This window comes from Anser anser, assembly GCF_964211835.1.
Source record: "Anser anser genome assembly, chromosome: 15".
NCBI classification, from domain to species: Eukaryota; Metazoa; Chordata; class Aves; order Anseriformes; family Anatidae; genus Anser; species Anser anser.
In genome coordinates, this window is record NC_139736.1 from 11206487 (window position 1) to 11225457 (window position 18971).

The window sequence follows — 18971 nt, forward strand, 5'->3', positions numbered from 1 at the left end:
AGTACTTCCATACAATGACAGAAAAGTCATGTCAGACGACCAAAAAGTCTCGTTTGAGCTGAAATGAAAGAAAAATATTCCATCCTTTAACTCTGCCTTCAGAATAAGTTCAGGGTTTAAATAACATGTGACACATCAAAAAGCATTTGACAAGGTTAAGAATTTCCACAGCAACCTATGATTCAGCTTTGGATGCTGGACTGTTGAGCACCATCACTGCACCACTGATCTTCATTTCACCCATCTTTCTCCCATACTCTAAGGCTCAAGGTTTCTCTGTGCACTCTGCTCACACTGAAAAAAACCTAACATGCTCATATACCACAGAAACCCACTGGCATGAAGAACGAAAATGTCTTGTGAATTAAAAGAATTTCAGCTACTGCTTACAGTTCCCCGTACCTGCAGCAATGCCAAGTCAGCATCTTGAGCCAGTTGCTGCAAATTCTTCACAGCAGAGGTAGTTTTAATTACTCTCACCAGGGCAGGAGAGCAGTCCAATGGGAGCTCATTAAGCAATGACTTCTCATCATTTAGAAGTAATAAGGCATGGTAAGGCCTGCAGAAAAAAAAAGGAATATATATGCACAGTAAACTGCAACTTTTCCTGAAGGTTTAGTTATTCCCAGACCATGATACCTCATCTGGTAAAAATGACACTCTAGTATCATCCTTTTGCTGTAACTGGATTCAGAGTAAGATTATTTTTATGTTACAAGATAAGATGTTCCCCACAAAATGGGGATAGAGGGTTATATGATAACTGGATGCCCTAATGACTACAGAAAAAATGACGACGCTGTGCTGGCATACAATTAACCCTAGAGAATTTGACTGAAAATTGCACATTTGCATCACTGAAATATAGAATGAAGTAGAAGAGAGGAAGAAAGCAGGAGTGAGTTAGTTTTGCAGGTAAAAAGCTGTAAACATGGAGAGCAAGAAATAAGACATCAAAGGGTGTAGGCTCTCTTTCCTCTTTAAGAAAAATCAGTCCCATGTGAACAGATTAAAATGAACACACGATTTCTCTGAATGCAAATAGTGCAGACCTCTCCTGCAGCACTGCCTACCAAATTCAGTGCAACCACCTTACGTTAACATGAAAGCTGTGGCTTTGCACCACCACGTATACAGCAGCAGCACGATACCTCAGCGTAAGATTCAGGGAGTCCTGTCTCAGCTCACACCCCAGCCACCCACCACTCAGTGTCCTTTCATCCCCCCAGCTGTGCCAGTACAATCATTTGCAGCATAATACTTGGACCTGGCAAAAGGACAGACCGCAGCCTGAAGGAGTTGCTCTTACCTGATAGATTTCAGGCTTCTCTCAATTGCTTCTGGAGGAATAAAGTTTGTTGCAACATAATGGATTTTATGAGGCAGGCAGAAACTCACTTCCAACCAGTTGTTGATATGTAATCGGACCACTCCTGTTGTACAGAGACTATAATGGGAAGAAAATAAATACATACAGCATTTATAGTGTATACCAAGTGAAAACAGTGGTCCAGGTTCATTTCTGCACAGGAATCACAGCAGGGCAAGAAAAGGGTGAGTGTACCATGTCTACCGCTGGACTGGCTGAGGACGAGATGGATGATTCCTGGCTGCAAGAGATTCCTTAACATGTACTTACAGAACATTATGTATTATGAGGCTTTGGGGAAATTTGCAAGACTATGTCCCACTGACTGTCAGTTCCCTCTGCTCTTAACATTGCAGCAGTATCTCAAGAGAGCACAGTTACTTGAAGGTCTCCTGCAAGGTCACTACACTAGAAAATTCCCTAGACCAGAGATGGAAAGGGCAAAGATAAATAAGGCACAATGTTTTCACCACCATTTTCCATCTTTCTGGAAAAAGCTCCATTTGTTCAGAATCCATAAAACAGTTCAGAGACTTGAGATTTAAATATATACGTCCAAGAAAAGTGTCTCAAGCTGAAAAGCAGAATTGCAAAGTTTCCATTTGGGATAAGTATTTGCCTTATTTGCCCTCACTCCTGCATTTCAAAAGCATGTCGAACCACAAAAAGTAGTTTCTGCCAAAATCTCAGTTCCACAAAGCAGACAAGAGCACCTATTATCACAAACATAACCGGCATCTTTTGATTCATAAGTCGTATGATAAACAACTGAGATACCTTATAGGGCTTGCTTTGGGTAATGACACTTCCAGATATTTCAGCAATGAACAGAATCAAGTCAGAAACGATATAGAGAAATGGAAGTAGGAATCTGTAAATCTAAGCAAAAGATGAAACATAGCTAGGTAGGTAACTGTATCTGCTGAAAAATGGGTACAGGTGGGCAAGATACTGTAAGGAACTAAGCCAGTGCCCCCATGCAAATTTTTACAACACTGCACAGTCTGACAACATGAAACACAGGCCTGGAAACAGCTTTGCTGGAGACTGTGGGACGGAGCAAGGAGGAAGAGGCAAGGCCCAGAACATCTTCTCATGTATAGGGAGTTAGACACAAAAAACTCCTTAATCATTCTTAAGCCAAAGCCAACTTTGTCTACACTGGAGAGCTGAACTTCTCAAGATGCCTACAGGCTGTTTTCCTCCAAGATGAGGAAAGTGCATCAGAGGCTAAATGAATATTGCCTGAATTCAAACCTCATCCTCAGAACAAAACCCAGTCCCCAGAATGTTTCATCCTGAGAACAAAACCCAGTCCTCAAAATGTTAATCACCCCATGGCACCAACTCCTAAAGATGAGCTGGCTGGGATCCATCAGAAGGAGTACGCACGTAGGTCTGTAACTATAGATCATAGAATCACAGATAGAACTTTACAGGCTAGGTTTCAGACGATAAAACCTCTAGCTCCCTTAAGACACCCTCTACTTTTAGAGTTTGTTCTAAATTTTTTTTTCTAAACAAAACAGTATTTTGAAGTTTGCAAATTTTTTTTGCAAACTGAAGTTTGCAAAAATTCCAGTCTAAATTTTAAATTTGAGTGTGTTGAGACTTGTAATATAGCTTTTGTGTAGATAAAACCCAATAATTTCCCCTCTGCTCAAAACACATTTAAAAACATGCCAGGAACAGACAGAGAGTGAATACGTGTCTTGAACACTCTTTATGTGGTGATTTAAACATTTACACCTAGCGCTTAATTTTAGGCCACAAACTAACATGCTCTTCTTCAAGTTCATCTGGTTGTATAAGGAGTTTAGAGAGATCAGAAAATTCAGCTTTAAAACAAAAGCATTGGTAGCTTTGGCTGCCAGTGTAACTATTCACCAAACCACAACAGAGTGGTGAGAGCACAAACAAGATCCTGTCCTGCCTTTTGCATGATCAGACTCATTACGTGAAATCTCACTGTAGACAAAGCTTTTGTAAAGCAGAGGCCATGGTTTTGTTCTCAAATCCTGCACTGAACACTGAGAAGTATTTATTTTCCAAAATGTTAATGGAACAAACACTATACATGCTTTCCTTTAAAAAAAAAAATCCCTGAAAAGCTAAACCCACTCTCTGGTGCTAGCATCTCACATCTGATCAGAGGCTACAAACCCTGAAGGAACATGCAAAGCATGGCAAACACCTCAGTTTGTCTTGCTGCAACTCCAGTAACACTGCTTAACCCACCAGACACACACTAACTGACAGAGAAAGCTGCATTATCTTAAAATACATCAAGGTAAAGGGCACCTTGAAGCAGTAGTTATCCACACTATGTACGGGGGCAAACACTCACAAGAGAAAACATGACAAAAAGATCAATTGCACAAATGAGTTAAGAGACTATGTGAAAGCTAGTGTGGTTGTCAAAATGGGTTACCAAAAAGAAGCAAAGAAACATGAAAATATGAAACATTTGCAGGGATATTCTCCCTGTGTACTCTAACACTCAGGAAAAATATATGTTTGGTTCCTTTCATTCTTTGGTCCAAGTGCATTAAGGCAAAAGCTTTAATTATATAATTACATTCTCCACAGCATAATTTTGTCTACGTTGCATTATACGACAATAGCCTAAACTTAAAGACAACAAGAAAAACAGATTTTGAGTTCTGATTTCAATTTTAATTTAATTTTTCTACATTTGCATTCAATTTCAAACCTTCACTATAGCTAGCTTTATGTAATGATTTCTCCTTCACTCCTCCCCTTGTGGATGGAAAATAATTTAAGTCTCTAATAATCTGGCTAGGAACAAACTACATCCACCAGCAAAAATGTATGTGACTGCACTTAGCCAGTCAAAATCAGTTAGTTTCACCGAGATATATGCAAGGATTCATGAAACACAGTAAAGTCACAGAAAGCGGACTGGACAATGGGGTGGAGTGCACCCTCACTGAATTCGCAAATGGCACAAAACTGAGAAGTGTGATCCACCAGAGGGCCATGCAGCTACCCAGAGGAACCCTGTCAAGCTGGAGCAATGCACTGTCAAGAACCTCACGACATTCAGCAAGGAGAAGTGCAAAGTCCTGCACCTGGGGAGTAACAACCCCAAGCATCAGCACGTGCTGGGGGCATCCAGCTGGAAAGCAGCTTGGCAGAAAAGGTACTAAGAGTCCTGGTAGACACCAAGTGGAACAAGAGTCAGCACTGTGCCCTTGCTGCAAGGAAGACTAACGGTACCCTTGGCTGCATCAGGAAAAGTACTGCCAGCAGGTCAAGGGAGGTGATCCTTCCCCTCTGCCTATAGCTCTGGTGAGGCCACACCTGGAGTGCTGTGCCCAGTTCTGGGCCCACCAGTACAAGAGAGACCTGGACATACTGGGAAAAGTCAAATGTAGGGCCACAGGGATGATGAAGGGACTGGAGCACCTCTCCTGGGAGGAGAGACTGCGAGAGCTGGGACTGCTCAGCCTGGAGAAGAAGAGGCTCAGGGGGATCTCACCGATGCCTACAAATCCCCGAAGGCAGGGTGCACAGAGGATGGAGCCAGGCCCTGCTCAGCGGTGCCTAGGGCCAGGCCCAGAGGCAGTGGGCACAAACTGGAGCACAGGAGGCTCCCTCTGAGCACCAGGAGGCACTTCTGTGCTGTGCGGGTGTCGGAGCCCTGGCCCAGGTTGCCCACAGAGGCTGTGGAGTCTCCTCCTTAGAGATCTCCCCAAGCCACCTGGACACGGGCCTGGGCCCCCTGCACTGGGGGGAGCAGATGGGCCCAGGGGGGCCTCCGGCCTCAGCCATGCTGTTACTGTGTGAAATTGAAGTTTGGATCCGCATTTGCTTTCATTTTTATTTGTTCCCCACAAAGTCATCTATTTAGCAAGCTTTTTACTGTAAGCCTCACGAATCCCCATGAGCTGGCTGCCAGTTGTTTGGCTGGGGCCATGCACACCCAGAAGCTTCCTTCTTTAGGGACAGAAGCACAACACCAAAAACTGGCAACAGAAGAAAGTACCAAGAAAACAGGTTGTAAGTTATCAAAGTTGCATTACAGACTCACCTAGCTACACTTCGACTTTGTTCTTCTCAAACAACTGAAACTGTGGAGCAAACAGTCCTGTGTAAGTGGTGATATCCATGCTCAATGAGCACACGTAACTCTATAACACGATGTCCTTATTCAAAAGATGTGGCGCCAGCTCCGCTATGCTGATCCTATCCTAAAGAGACTGAAACACAGCTAGAAACCGAAGTGGAATCATCTTTATCTAGCAGCAGTGAACAGATCAAATCTGAAGGCAAACTCAGAGCACAGACCTCACTATCCCACCCCGAGTCCAGCACCAGGAAGACGCGGGACCACAGAAGGTGAGAACACTGCGTTGGCCAGCACTGTACCATGAACCTCTGGCTCAGGGACACATTTAAATAGTCCCTGACAGGAAACATAGAATTACACAAAGATTTCAAAGGCATGGTAGATATACAAGAAATGTACAGGATTACCTCTTTTCTTCTTTGCTCCTTTCCCAACTTCTCTTCACGTTTTATAGGGATTTTTTCAGTGTTACTGCACCCCGAGGTTTTTCACTGAACTATCTGCTATAATTCCAAAAGCCCTTTTCAGAGCAGTTATATATTATATAAGGTTTGTTTTGTCTCATGTGCATTACTTTACATCTAACTATAGTGAATTTCATCTGCTGATCAATTGGTCTCCAGTAACCTTTCTTCAAATCTTCCTCATCTATTTGCACTTTTATTCCCTTTGTTATTATCTGTAAACTTTGTCACTTCACACACTGCCCCTTTTTCCAGGCCAGTTATCAATATGAACACATTGAACAGCACAGGTATGAATGCAGATTCCCACAGACATCACAAGTAACTGGGTAAAAATGGCTTCATTCTCCATATTCTAATCGTCCATTAAATCCTCACTGATGTTCCATTTCTCTCATGAAAACTTAATTTCAACACTTTTTGTTGGAAATCTCTGCTTAGATGATACACGATGAGCAATGCTGAGGGATACATAGCAAGGGATTAGGATACTGACGGGATTTTGTAGTAATCTGAAAATGAATCAGGGAGAAGTAACCAGTAAAAAGCTCTTCACTGTCTCTCCAGTGTAAGACCTAAGATATATCTAATGAGACTGGGAGGAGGAGCAAAGTTCAAAAAGAAACAGAAAGAAACAGAGCAACCAGTTAAGCCATGGAGCTCCTTATCAGAGGATGCTGTGGTTGTTAAATATTTACTTTGGCTTGCAGGAGAGTGAACTAATTTCGGGAAATGAGATCAGCTTAAGGCTGTTGAATATACAGAAAGCACCTCCAGAGCTGCAAGCTGCAGGAAGCTGTGGAATATTTTAGGGAATATCAATGCTCTTTTGCTCTGTTCTTATGCTTTGCCCTGAATAGCAACTGTGATCTACTCCCCCCAAAATGGGAATCTTAAAGTTGGCCAGTATCCTACAGAATTCCAGCCTTCTTTTTCACAGCTATCAGCAAAACGCAGACAATCCCACCTCACTTTTTATAAACTGGTTATGAATTCCTACACACACACCACATCTTATGTTTATCCTATTTACACCATATATTAATAATATGTTTGCTAGTTTTGTAGGGGTGAGCTTGTAGCTTTTGAGTTTATTTTTGCTAGAGGTTGTGACTATTTAGAGCTTTCAAATAGTTTTATGCTTCCCTGTAAAAGACACACTGTCCTTTGGTCAACTAACTGTAGTTGGCTTATATGTCATAGTACAGTCATATAAATAACATAATAATTCATTAATTTTCATATAATTATTCCTCTTCTCCTTAAAGTGATGAGATAGGCTAGATCCACCAGTCAGTTCAAATCCCACTAGGCTAAAATGTATAAAGGCTCTTTGTATATTAAAAACAAATAAACAAAAACCAATCCTCTCCTCCCCCCAAAAAATCATATTTTCAATTTTCTTCTAATATAAAGCTAATAGAAATTTACTAAAAAACAGATGGGCACTTAGCTATCATCAGGCTAACAAATTATCTGCTCTGTAGATAACAATTGGTGAAAGTAGTCTTAATTCCTTAAATTGAACGCTGGCTTATAGGAGGCCCCCACTGTAAAACCAGTAAAGGTTCCCCTTCCTCTGAGGGGAAGGTGAAAAAGATTTTCAAACTTGTTTTCGCAACTAATGGAAGAGAAACATCTGGTTTTAGCTGTTAGTCAAGAAGGTCCCAGGAACTAGCTGTTGTTTACCTCCAAACTGTCAGTTTAATAACACTCAGTTATAACAGCAGCAGTAGCACTGCAGTCAAAATGGCCTGGCTACTGATTACTGTCTTATAAAATAAGGACATTTCATTCAAAATGCAAAGGACATTGTGCTATAAAAAGATTCGTACACTCATGGTTTACTACAAACCAACTTACTAAGGGACATGTTGGGTCTTGCCTGAAATACCTCAGCACCATCTACAGGAAACCAAAGGCTAGACAGCAATTCTGAAGCAACTGCAGTAATTCAAGAAGCACTTGACTGGAATTCCAAAACAAGCAGGCAGTAGGAAATGCTGGCTTGAGCAAATCTCAGATGGAGAGATGGGTTCCCATCTGCAATTCAAAGTGCCCTCTCCACCTAACTATGATGTTTCCTTATGCCAAAGGCTATGCCAGAAATGCCCATATATTTAAACCAGTACATTGCCACTGCATGCACTTATCACAGAATCATAGAATAGTTTGGGTTGGAAGGGACCTTTACAGATCACCTAGTCCCATGGGCAGGCACATCTGCTACTAGATCAGGCTGCCCAAATCCCCACCCAGCCTGGCCTTGAGCACTGCCAGGGATGGGGCACCCACAGCTCCTCTGGGCAGCCTGGGCCAGGGCCTCACAACCCTTACAATAAAGAATTTCTTCCTGATACATTAAGTCCACCCTCTTTTAGTTTAAAATCATTAGCCCTTGTCCTATCACTACATGCCCTTGTTGTAAGTCTCACTCCATCTTTCTTACAAGCCCCCTTTAGGTATTAAAAGGCCACAATAGGTCTCCCTGGAGCCTTCTCTTCTCCAGGCCGAACACTCCCAGCTCCCTCAGCCTCTCTTCACAGCAGAGGTGCTCCAGCCCCCTGACCATCCTCGTGGCCTCCTCCGGACCTGCTCCAGCAGGTCCCTGTCCCTCCAGTGCTGGACAGTTTCTTCTACTTGACCAAAAAATTATTTTAGTTATATGCTTGCCCTGCAAGGTGCTGCAGCACCTCTCACCCTGTCTGCCTGCAGGTGTAATAAGCATATTTCCTATTTTCTCATATAAAGCATTAATGGAAAATGCAGAACACCACCTTATTACCCATCCAGCTAACACTGTTAATGACTCTTCAAAGAGAGCTTACTAATCAAATGCAAAGTCATTTATCCTTTTACCAACAGTTTAATTCTTAATTTGCTTGTGACAATGCCATGCAAAATAGTGTCAAAATATGACATGCACGCCCTCTCCCCCACCCACAATGCCTAAATAAGGGAGACTGCTTTATTTTATATCTGGGAGCCTGCACCAATGTGTGTTTCTCCATGGCCAGTCTACTCCTTATTTCATGGAAGGACAGTAGTATTACTCCATGAGCTTGGGCTGTATGTTCCTCCAGTCACAGTTAAATGCCACAAGATGTCACTGTGTCACTAAAATGTTTGGAAACAAGATCAATATTTGCCCAGTCATGAATTCATACCCTGAGACGAACAGAGAAACATAAAAAGCAAGTGAAAAGTTTGATATAAGAATTACAGGCTACGCAAAAAAAAAAAAAAAAGCCTTATTTTAAAATTTAGTATACATTTTGTGAGAATCTTATTGAACAATATGCTACACTCATTCCAAACAGCCTGAAATTCACAGCTCTTGAACATAGTTAAAACAGCTTATTAGAAGTTTTATAATGTGCTTTGCAATCGTTAAATTATCTAGGTTTTCAGTGCCTTGCCTTCCAGGTCTTTGTGATTGTTCCCTTTGAACAAGGGAAACTGTGACCTAGGGAAGCTAAAGAGTTGGTCTAAGATCATACACTGTGCCTGACAGTCAACAAAGGAACTCAACAGTAGTTTTCCTAAGTCCAGACAAACACACTAATCAAGGGGCTCATCCTTCACCCCACCAAACCCTTCTATCTTCTGTCCTTCTCCTGCCAAGTGCATATCCTGAATGAAGGTGTCTGCTCTGCATGACGAGTCAGCACCGACATACTGTTGAAGCAGTACGCTGGAGGAGCTGGGTGCCAACTCCTGCTGAAATTCAACACTAGCTCAATGCTCCTTTGAAATCCTCACCAGAACCTTTAATCCAATCAAGAAACAGCATGTTACACTTTCTATTCTGCTGAAAGTCTCACCACCTAATCCAAATTCACTGTCCAGACATGCACAGTGTAACCAAATGAAGCCAACGCAGTATCTAACATTGCCATCAGTGCTATATGCAGCATTTTTCTCTTACCTGCAGGTTTAGAGCACTACTACAGAGATAAAATATTCATATTTTCATATTCAGATTTTTCAGTTTTACAATTCGTTTATTTTTATGTTCCTCTGTGCCAAGGAGGAAAATAATAAATCGTGAAGCTGCAAGAGATCACCAACTTTTAAGAAACATAATATATCCAAAGGGAGACCAAGGTGATGATTAGGATAGCAATTCTGCGAACATTTCACCTGACACCTAGCCTCCACTTTGTTCCACCTCGTCTAAACCCAAATCCCAGTGAGTCAGCAGCATAAAGAGATAGATAACCTCCTAAGGAATAGGGCCAAGAGGTTTCAGTGACAAGCAACATACTATGAGCTATGAAGGAAATCCTACTTACCTGTCATAAGTCTCTTTGAGATCTCTGGCCAATTTGCACTTGGGCAGGATATGATGAAAAGGTGACTGTGGCCCTTCTGTGGCTATGGAAAATTTCAAAACAAGAAAGCAAACAATTTCAAAGCAGAGAGAATTTCCTTTTCCCCCCCTAGGCAAAACCAGTACCTTGGGCACAGAATCCATATCTTTTTAATCTACATTTCTATTTCAAAGCTTTTATGATAATCCAAGTTAACCATTATGATAATAACAGTGAATTAATGCCATCTTCTGATCCTCAACTTAGTTAAACACATTACCTGTGAACTTGACATGTGATCATTTTAAGTGTTTTTGTTTTTATACATACTAGGTTTTATTTTCAATACTTGAAGCAAGATGATGTGTCATTAAGAGTTCACCTTAGATGGTGCATATTATTATAGTAAATTGCCATAAAGCATGGTCTATAAAAACGCTGTGTATAAAAATCTGTTGGCCATGGAAACTACATGTAAAAGTAAAATTTCCATGTAAGAAGTCTAGTTAACTAAACACATAGTGTTAGAGCATAGGAAACTTGCTCTAGGTTGGGTGAAGTAGCTACATGAGTTCCTCCATATCATCCTGACAGGCAGATCCAAACATGATGGCTCAGTACACTCTCTCCAATGATTGCTCTGAACCAAGCTAACAAGGAAAGCAACCGAATTACTTCACTTCTAAAGCTGACATCTCTGCACAGGGATGGTGTTCTTGGATGAGGCAAAATGCAGTCAAAAGCTGTAAGAATGCTAAAGAGCACCAAAACTTGTTCACACTGATCCCAGCCACAAAAGAAAAAGCCACAATCAGCACTTCTCTGAAAAAGTGCTCCTGCACAAATACATTTGTACACAAAGCTAAGCTCAACACTTACTTTCTGACATGGCAGACACTTCATCCTGAATAGCTAAGATCAGCTTGGCCTCCCTGGTTAGGTACTGGCAGCGGCGCTCCTCATGCTGCAAGACGATGGCGATTCGACGGGAAAGGTTGTGTAAGCAGTTTATCACTGATGGATCTGCATTGGCCTACAGGCAACACAGAAGGAAAACTGTCTGGTCATTCAGCCACAGTCACATTTATGGAACTAGAGTGATGGATAAGTAATCAAAGCAATTATCTTCAGCAGATACAAGAAGTCAGTCTCTTTGGCAACTGGATGAAGAATGGAGTTTTCTCTGACAGTAACAAAGCTCTCAGAGATGTCCAAAGTTAAGGAAGAGGAAAGTGAAGGATTTATAGACTTGTTCATGCACATCAAATTAACACAGCACCTGGAGTATGATACTCATATCTGTTTTTTTTCCAGCTGTTACTAGAACTTTTGCTAGCAAAGAGACCAAAGAACTCAAATTCACATAGCAAGAAAAGAAAATGTCAAGTTATTTGAAAAGGAAGAGCATCACAATGTTCAGGTTAAATTCACTGGGAGTATAAGGACTGCAGTGCCTTTAACATAGCCCACTCTCACCATGTTGGCTGCACTGAAGTTTGTCTTTTACAACTAGCATTTGTCTTGCCAGTATATAAGCAGTACGAACAAACGATCAATACTTTGATACAAAACCAAAATGAATCTGGACATACATTTCAAAGCATTTCACAAATATGGCTTATTACAAACACTTGCATTTGTGCAAGTCCCAGAATGAAAGTGCTAGAAAAATCTATCACGTAAGTACAGCTGATAAGGGGGGACTCAGCAGCTCTAGTCAGAAAGTGCACAGTAAGCGGCTGCTTCGTGTTTGTTAAGACTTTTAAAGGAATTTACAGTTCTAGCAAGTGATAACTTGGCATGTAAACTAGCAAACCATGAGTCAACATTTTCAAATTCCACTCTTCTTGCTGAGTCACGACACGTTAGTAACCCTGAGCTTAAACAGCAGGATCAGTGCTGATTACAGTGTTTGGGACTTTGCCTGCTCTGTCTGCCCGCTGCAGATGGGCTCATCTTTATCACAGAATACCTCCACCCACACTTTGCAGTGCACTAGACTCTGCTAGGAAAAAAAAATTCACTTGCTTTACACATAGTACTTTCCAAAAACTTGACAGCTCTCTATGAAGTACAAGTGTCTCATTTTGCAAATACAATTAAATGCTGTATTAAGCACATATTACATCAGTATCCTCACAGTGCCAAAATGCAAAAAAGTGAGTTTTCCTAGGAGAACCACTAGAAAACAGATTCTAAAGAAATGCAGACAAGAGGAATGTATGTGTGCAGGTGAACATGCAAACACTTGCCTATAACCAAAGCATAGTGTTTTACTAAAAGATCAAAACTTTTGAAACTAACGTCTCTTAATGTGTGAAATTTAAAATCAACTTCTGCATTGCAAATTTGGCACTTCCTAACCTAAGAATGTCCCAAAGCACAGCAACGCTGGATTCCCAGCAGAACTCAATGAACGATATCTTGCTTGATTCAGACTGGGATAATTGTTTCTTGTGAAACCTTGCATTTCCACTGAGGACAAGCCACTTGGACTATGGCCATGTATAAAGTACCGGTGCTAAAAGGGAAAAAAAAAAGTCACTTCACAGTCAAGGAGCTGGAGGCTTTAAAATCATGACATGGTATCCAAAGTCCTAGTCAAGCAAAAATCAGCCATCTCCAGCAAGACAGCTATCCCAATGCCATCCTTCATTTTCAGCATGTTGCTTCACATGCATATGTGCCACAAAAATAGTATGATAGCTTCACAGATGTAACCTGTGGGCTGTGAAGAGAAAGCCAGAGCTCAGAAATCAAATAATGCTTGAACATAATGAAATTTCTAGGGTTTTATACTATCAAATTAGCCAAACCAGGATCCCTTAACACAGATACCAACATCTCATCAATAGAGTAGACTTTAAAAGAAACTCCAAGGAAAACATATATATTTGCTCCAGATTTTTGTTTAACATCAAAGTCTATTTATTCCTCACATGTACCTGCTTCTCATTCAGAATGCTACATACAGCCAGTTGCTCCCTGGCATTGGAGCCAGTGGCTCCCTTCTTTAAAAACAATCTCATGGCTGAAAATAGGCAGCTTGCAAACACTATCCAACTAATTATAAAGAGGCCTGGAGGTAATGAGCAGAGGCACATGGCTCTGTATCATACAGCATGATTAAGGGCTCTAAACAGTGCTATTCTGACCTATCATTTCAAAAAGAGCATGAGGCTTAAAAAAAAAAAAAGTGATAGTTTTTTTCCAAATAGAGAAGGACAGCCAAGAAAACTCTTCAGACATTAAATCAAGAGCACCTTCATCCATAGACCAATTTTAGATGAAACTGCAAGCCCGTGAGCCCAGGAACATGGTCCCCACTCAGAAAAATGCTATGAGACAAGAGAGGTAAAAACACACAAATGCCATTCCCTTCTAAACATGAGCCTAAACTCTATCCTTTTTCTGATTTGAAAATGATTGATTGAACTGAACACAAAGCACAGCCTTATATAGAAATGGAAGCCATGCCCTGCAAAGGCAAACTCTCCACGCTAGGAGAGAAAGAAAAGCTCCAGCTTAAAGGTCAGCTTGTGGCATGATCAGCAAGTTCTTAAGTTCACTCCCTTAATAATTTTGTAAAGATGAGAACTTTTATGTGCACATTCCTTCAGATCCAGCCAGCCTAGATACCCCAAGCTGATATGTCTTCCGAGAAACTACAGCACAGTGCTAACACATAGACCCAGCACCCATCCAGGTCTGGATCCAAGCTGGCAAACCTTACTGGAAAATGTAATTGCTCTAGAGAGCACAGAGCAGATTTCTGAATGGCTCCACACTGAATGAGCTTGGGTTAACCAAACCCATGGCAGGGCCCTAACCTGTAAGTCTGTCTAAACGCACGTCACTGTCCATGCTTGCTGCTTCCTCTGCTTCTGGCGCAGAACTGACCACCAAGGCCAGAGCTGCATGGAGCCACAAGGGCTCAGCAACGTGCTAGTGCAGCTGTATGGATTTGGACCTACCCCAGGCAGAAGTAGAGCAGAGAATGGCATCTGGCATACAGGACAGTAAGACGCAGGCTGCTTTTCCACATAGCTAACTTGGACAAGCTTCAATTGCATGATTAGAAACATCGCAGCAGGTTAGCAGCTTGTCAATAAAAACATACAAGACACATGCAAGATTTGTAACAGGGGTCATATCTATTTTTCAAAGCGATTTCTTGCACGCCTTTATAGTCTGGGTTTTTAAAAAAACAGAACAAAAAAAACTCTAAGATGTATCCTGAAGAGAACAACTGTGCTTGAGGCTACGTAGCGCTGGGCTGGAAATCTTACTAACTTCGCAGTGTCATGTCCTACTTTGTTTAGTTTTGTTGTTTCAAATGAAAATCTCCCAGTGAAATCGGGCACTAAATGTTTTACAGGAGATTACGGCAACGTGAACCTACTGCATTCTGTTACACATCTGAAGGACATTCCATTACCAGATGACAAGAAGGCAGTCCCTACTTACCCTTAGGGCAAACACCACATTGAAGAGAATCATAGTGGGCATCTCTCTCTTTGGCGAGGGATCAGTTTTGGATACCTGAAAAATATTTAAAATAAATCCCATATGCTAGTGTCCTCTCGAACAAGTAATGAAGGGAGGAAAAAAAAAAAAGAAAAACTCAGTCAAATAACAATTTGCTGGGAGACGAGAGCAGACAAATCGAATTCTACCACCAAAATTTGACTTGTAAAAAATAAAATTGTATAATTATTTTCTTATTAAAGTGTTACAGTTATTTTACACTTTCTGAGAAGCTGATAAAACATAAACCAAAACATTTTGGTAAGGATCATAGAAATGTGTATCAGTTAAGACAGCAGTCTTAGTAGTCTTTACTAATTAGTCTTTACTAATGCATTCTAGCACCATTAAGGACCCTAGATAAAAATTTTTCTCAGCACAATTGTTAACCACAGAAAATACTACAGATTTCTCACCCTATGCCACACATATTCTCCTTTTTCCTAAAATCCCCATTTGGACTGCATCATGTTGCAAGCTGTTGTTTTCATCAGAAAAACTGTGCTCTAGAACTGCCCATATTCAATCTCATGCACTTACACAATACTAAGATAAAAGGGTTGGTTTACATTCCTGCAGGATTTCAAATACATTCTCCATCCCCCCCCCCCCCCCCCCGAAATGTTCTTTCTGCAACAGAAGGCTTCCTAGTGTCATAATCTTTAGCACATGTACAGGCTTCCTTGTGGGGAGGCACAGAGGAAGTGAAGACAAGCAAGTTGAATTTGCAAATCCAGTACTAACATCTCTGAATCAACCATGCGTCACCACAAGATGGAGCACAAAATCCAGAGGACACCCCTGCGTTCCCCGAAGCTCCCTGCTGAACACCCAGTCCAACCTGAAGTATAAACCACCTGAACAATCATCTAGCCTAATATTCTGCCCCTACCCAATGAATGGGCATATAGTTAATGCAGTGTCCGAAGCAGGGCAAACACAGAGAAGCTAGCAACAGCAAAGCTGCATCCAGCCTTTCTGACAAGTACTGAGCACCATCAACAAACTGCTCACTGGTGAACTCTTGAATGCTTTCACTTAAAAATTGGAAAAACTAGAAGTAGTAACACATATCTTTGTTTTTCTAAATTGTTACGTGAAGTTCTATCAAAAAGGCAGTGTCAAGGGATATGACAAAAACAATTTACAGTGCTTATTTGTTCTTTTGGAGATACAGGTTCCAAGATGTCTTGTGAACTTCAATAAAGACTTAAAAGCATTAAGTGCAGGGACTGATCCTATTCTTTCCTTAAAATCAACCACTAACATCAGCTGGAATACAGCTAGTTTTCATATCCCCTCTTGAGTGGGAAAAAGAAGACCTAAGCTGGAAAAGAAAATGATGAAAGAATTTAAGAATTCAGGATATCATTACATAAAAGACAGTCTGGCACACGATTAAATGGTGGTGCTCTTGTAATTCCTGAATCTCATTTGAAGAAGAATTTGCTGAGCTGTCCTGTGAAGTAACTTATTGCAGCATGAACTCCAAAGAAATCCAAACCAGAGACTGTCAGGTTACTTCAGTCATTGCTTTTGCTCCATGGGACAGGGTGAAATAATCTAGCTTCTTCCTAACTGCCTAAGGGTCCCAGATTTAGACCCAAATGAACTAGTAGAGAGGGCTGCCACATCCAAAAGATTCTGGAAACTAGAAAGTTCTGGGTGCCTGCTGGGGTGATAAGACACAGCCAAGAAAAAGATTCTACCATAAGCAACAAAAAGGCATTTACAGCACTCTATAATGTTGTTTATTTACATAGATGTAATTTTATTTAGACAAATTGAAAATGAAGAGGTTTTTCATGCAATTAGGATAAAAGTGACTACAAGCAGAGAAAATGTATAAAGTGTGGTAAACAAATGCAAATACAACTTTTCAACTTAGTTTAGACTCACTACACCACAATTATGAAGTTGTGCCTTTTGGACAAGATTGGCAAAATAAATGAACCTGGTACTGTTGCCAGTGCCTGAGAGCACCAAACAGTCTTAACGGCCTTGACCGGCACCACTTGGTCCCCACACCCGCCCATGCATGACCCAGGAGCCCCATTTAAGCTCAGTATGGGGCCTTTGGTCCCTGAAGCTGGGCGTCTCTAGCCCTGTCTCGTGGACGGGCCTCAGACCTACGCTGTAGGTAGTGTGTCTCCTGGATGGACTGCACTATGTACACAGCAGCCTTGTCCTCTAGCCCTACCTGTGGCTCCATCTCCTTTTGCTCCTGGCTGAGTTCTCCGGATGGACCCTGGGCCCAGTTCATTGCTTGCCTTCTGTGAGACTGGTGACAGACCCTGCTAGCAGCACCCCAGCTTGCCCATCCATCAGGAGCAGCTGGTCCTTGCTGCTCCCATACAGCATCACAGTGGGTCCAGAGCATCCCCACCTTCTCTCCCTTCCTTAGTCCTTTCCTCCATCATTTCATAGAGTCAACTGCCACACATTACTGAGGTGGGCTGTAACAGTCTCTATAAAAACAAAACAAGGCAACACCTTCTCGTCTCTTCTTTGGTACCATTCTATTGGCTCCCAGTGTCAGAGCCAGAAACATGAACGACAAAACAAGAACTACCTTGAAAACACTGCCTGAGCTTCCCAGCACCTGACCTCACTCCCACCAGCACCAGCAACTTTTAGTGTCCTAGGGTAGTGGGCACCAGCTGTTCTGAACACAGCAGGCTGCATTTGCTGAAGTACTTGCACAGCCTGGGGGAACTTGTATTCTGTTTTCCAAAGCAGCTCAAACATTTGAGAACTGAGTCTTGGTGATGCTCAGTCACATTTCTTGTACTCATATGTGAGTTTCAGAAGTGGAACACTGGCACCTTTTGATGCTTGAAGCCAGCTTCTTACTTGGATCAAAGCAGTCCTAAAGCAGTCTGGTCCTCTAAATATCAAGCAGCAGTTGCCAACAATCTGTTTGCACCTCTAATTATAGATAGAAAGAATGACAGAATTGGCAAGCAGATTTTTGCCTGGAAAAATGAACGACTTAGCAAATTTGACAAAAAAGGAGATGAAAGCAGTTCAGTGATACAGATTAGTGTTGGATTTAGAAATTACCAAAGCCTCGTTCATTTTTATAGTCTGTCAGGATAAGGAATGGGAAAGGGAATATTTTGCAGGCAGAACCATGCAAATTCTTTCCTAGATTTAAGCAGGGACTTTTCCATACCTGGGTGACAACTGCTTTCACTCCAATCAGCTAAAACGCAGACCATAAACCAAGGTCTGAATACAAACAGCAGCCTGAATTTCTCCACAAGAAAATTTTAGACCTCTTTTTAACATTTGTTAGTGTTTGGGGTTGGTTGGTTTTTTTATTTTTTTTTATTACTGCCATACTAATTGGAAGTGATGAAAAGCTAACTTGCAACAACTAACATGGTGAGAAAGAGCTTTTTGAGCTGGACCACTTAGCACTACTTCTGTTTACCTAAGCTCATTTTCCAATGTAACCAGACAGGGGTTTCTGTGAGTCACTGACACAGCTCCCTTAGTTTGCCACTCACCGTAGTTATCTGGAAATACAGAAAGGCAGCTTTGAGCATCAAGAAGAATCAGAAATCAGGAAGAAACAGGATCAAAAGCAAACCTATCCATTCTAAATTCTAAGTTTCCTAACTAAGCCATGGAGTTTGAAAAGAAAGCATGCCCCCCAAGCAGACCTTTTACCATACCTGCCCAAGGGCATGCTGAAGCAATGTAGGGTGGCCAACAAAGCGAACATTATCAATCTTCAGTTCAAATTTTTTGCCACACATATCTGACTTTGTAGCCAAAATTGTTGCCAGGATGACATCTGAAAACCTTGAAGAGCAGAAACAAAAGTTATTACAATTTTCAAAAAGCATACCCCCAGAATGTTCCTCCAAATACAGATATATTTAACTTGTGAGGTTTTTTTTTTAAGTATTGTAAATTGTGTATAAATTGCTGTACCTGGAATACCCCCAATTATAGAAAATTAAGAATCCCTTAATTACATCTATCAGATCATCACAATTATAAAACAGGAAGCGTTCAAGACAAAGACTGTGGTGTCATGCTTATTCAAGTACATGCACAGCAAAATAAATTGGTAATATTAGATGCAGTTTGTTTAAATACAAAAACAGCCTGAGTTAGCCATTGCCTGGATTTAGCTGCAGATTAATGAACTTACTAAGCAACTACACATCAAGACAGCCTGTCACTCAAGCACA

General features: G+C 41.3%; 1 protein-coding gene across 7 annotated transcripts in view; it reads right to left on the bottom strand.

Annotated features, from left to right (window-relative positions):
• NPRL3 (NPR3 like, GATOR1 complex subunit) overlaps positions 1–18971 on the bottom strand; it is a 50122-nt gene that overhangs the window by 19173 nt on the left and 11978 nt on the right. For 6 of the 7 annotated variants that reach the window (XM_083800803.1, XM_083800804.1, XM_083800807.1 and 3 more), the window contains 6 exons: positions 18447–18576; positions 14707–14781; positions 11119–11272; positions 10222–10303; positions 1310–1447; positions 403–559 (listed from right to left, as the gene is read on the bottom strand). In XM_083800803.1, coding sequence (XP_083656929.1) covers positions 403–559; positions 1310–1447; positions 10222–10303; positions 11119–11272; positions 14707–14781; positions 18447–18576 — 736 coding nt within the window. The remainder of the gene's footprint in view (positions 1–402; positions 560–1309; positions 1448–10221; positions 10304–11118; positions 11273–14706; positions 14782–18446; positions 18577–18971) is intronic. The other variant, XM_083800808.1, reaches the window with a different exon arrangement.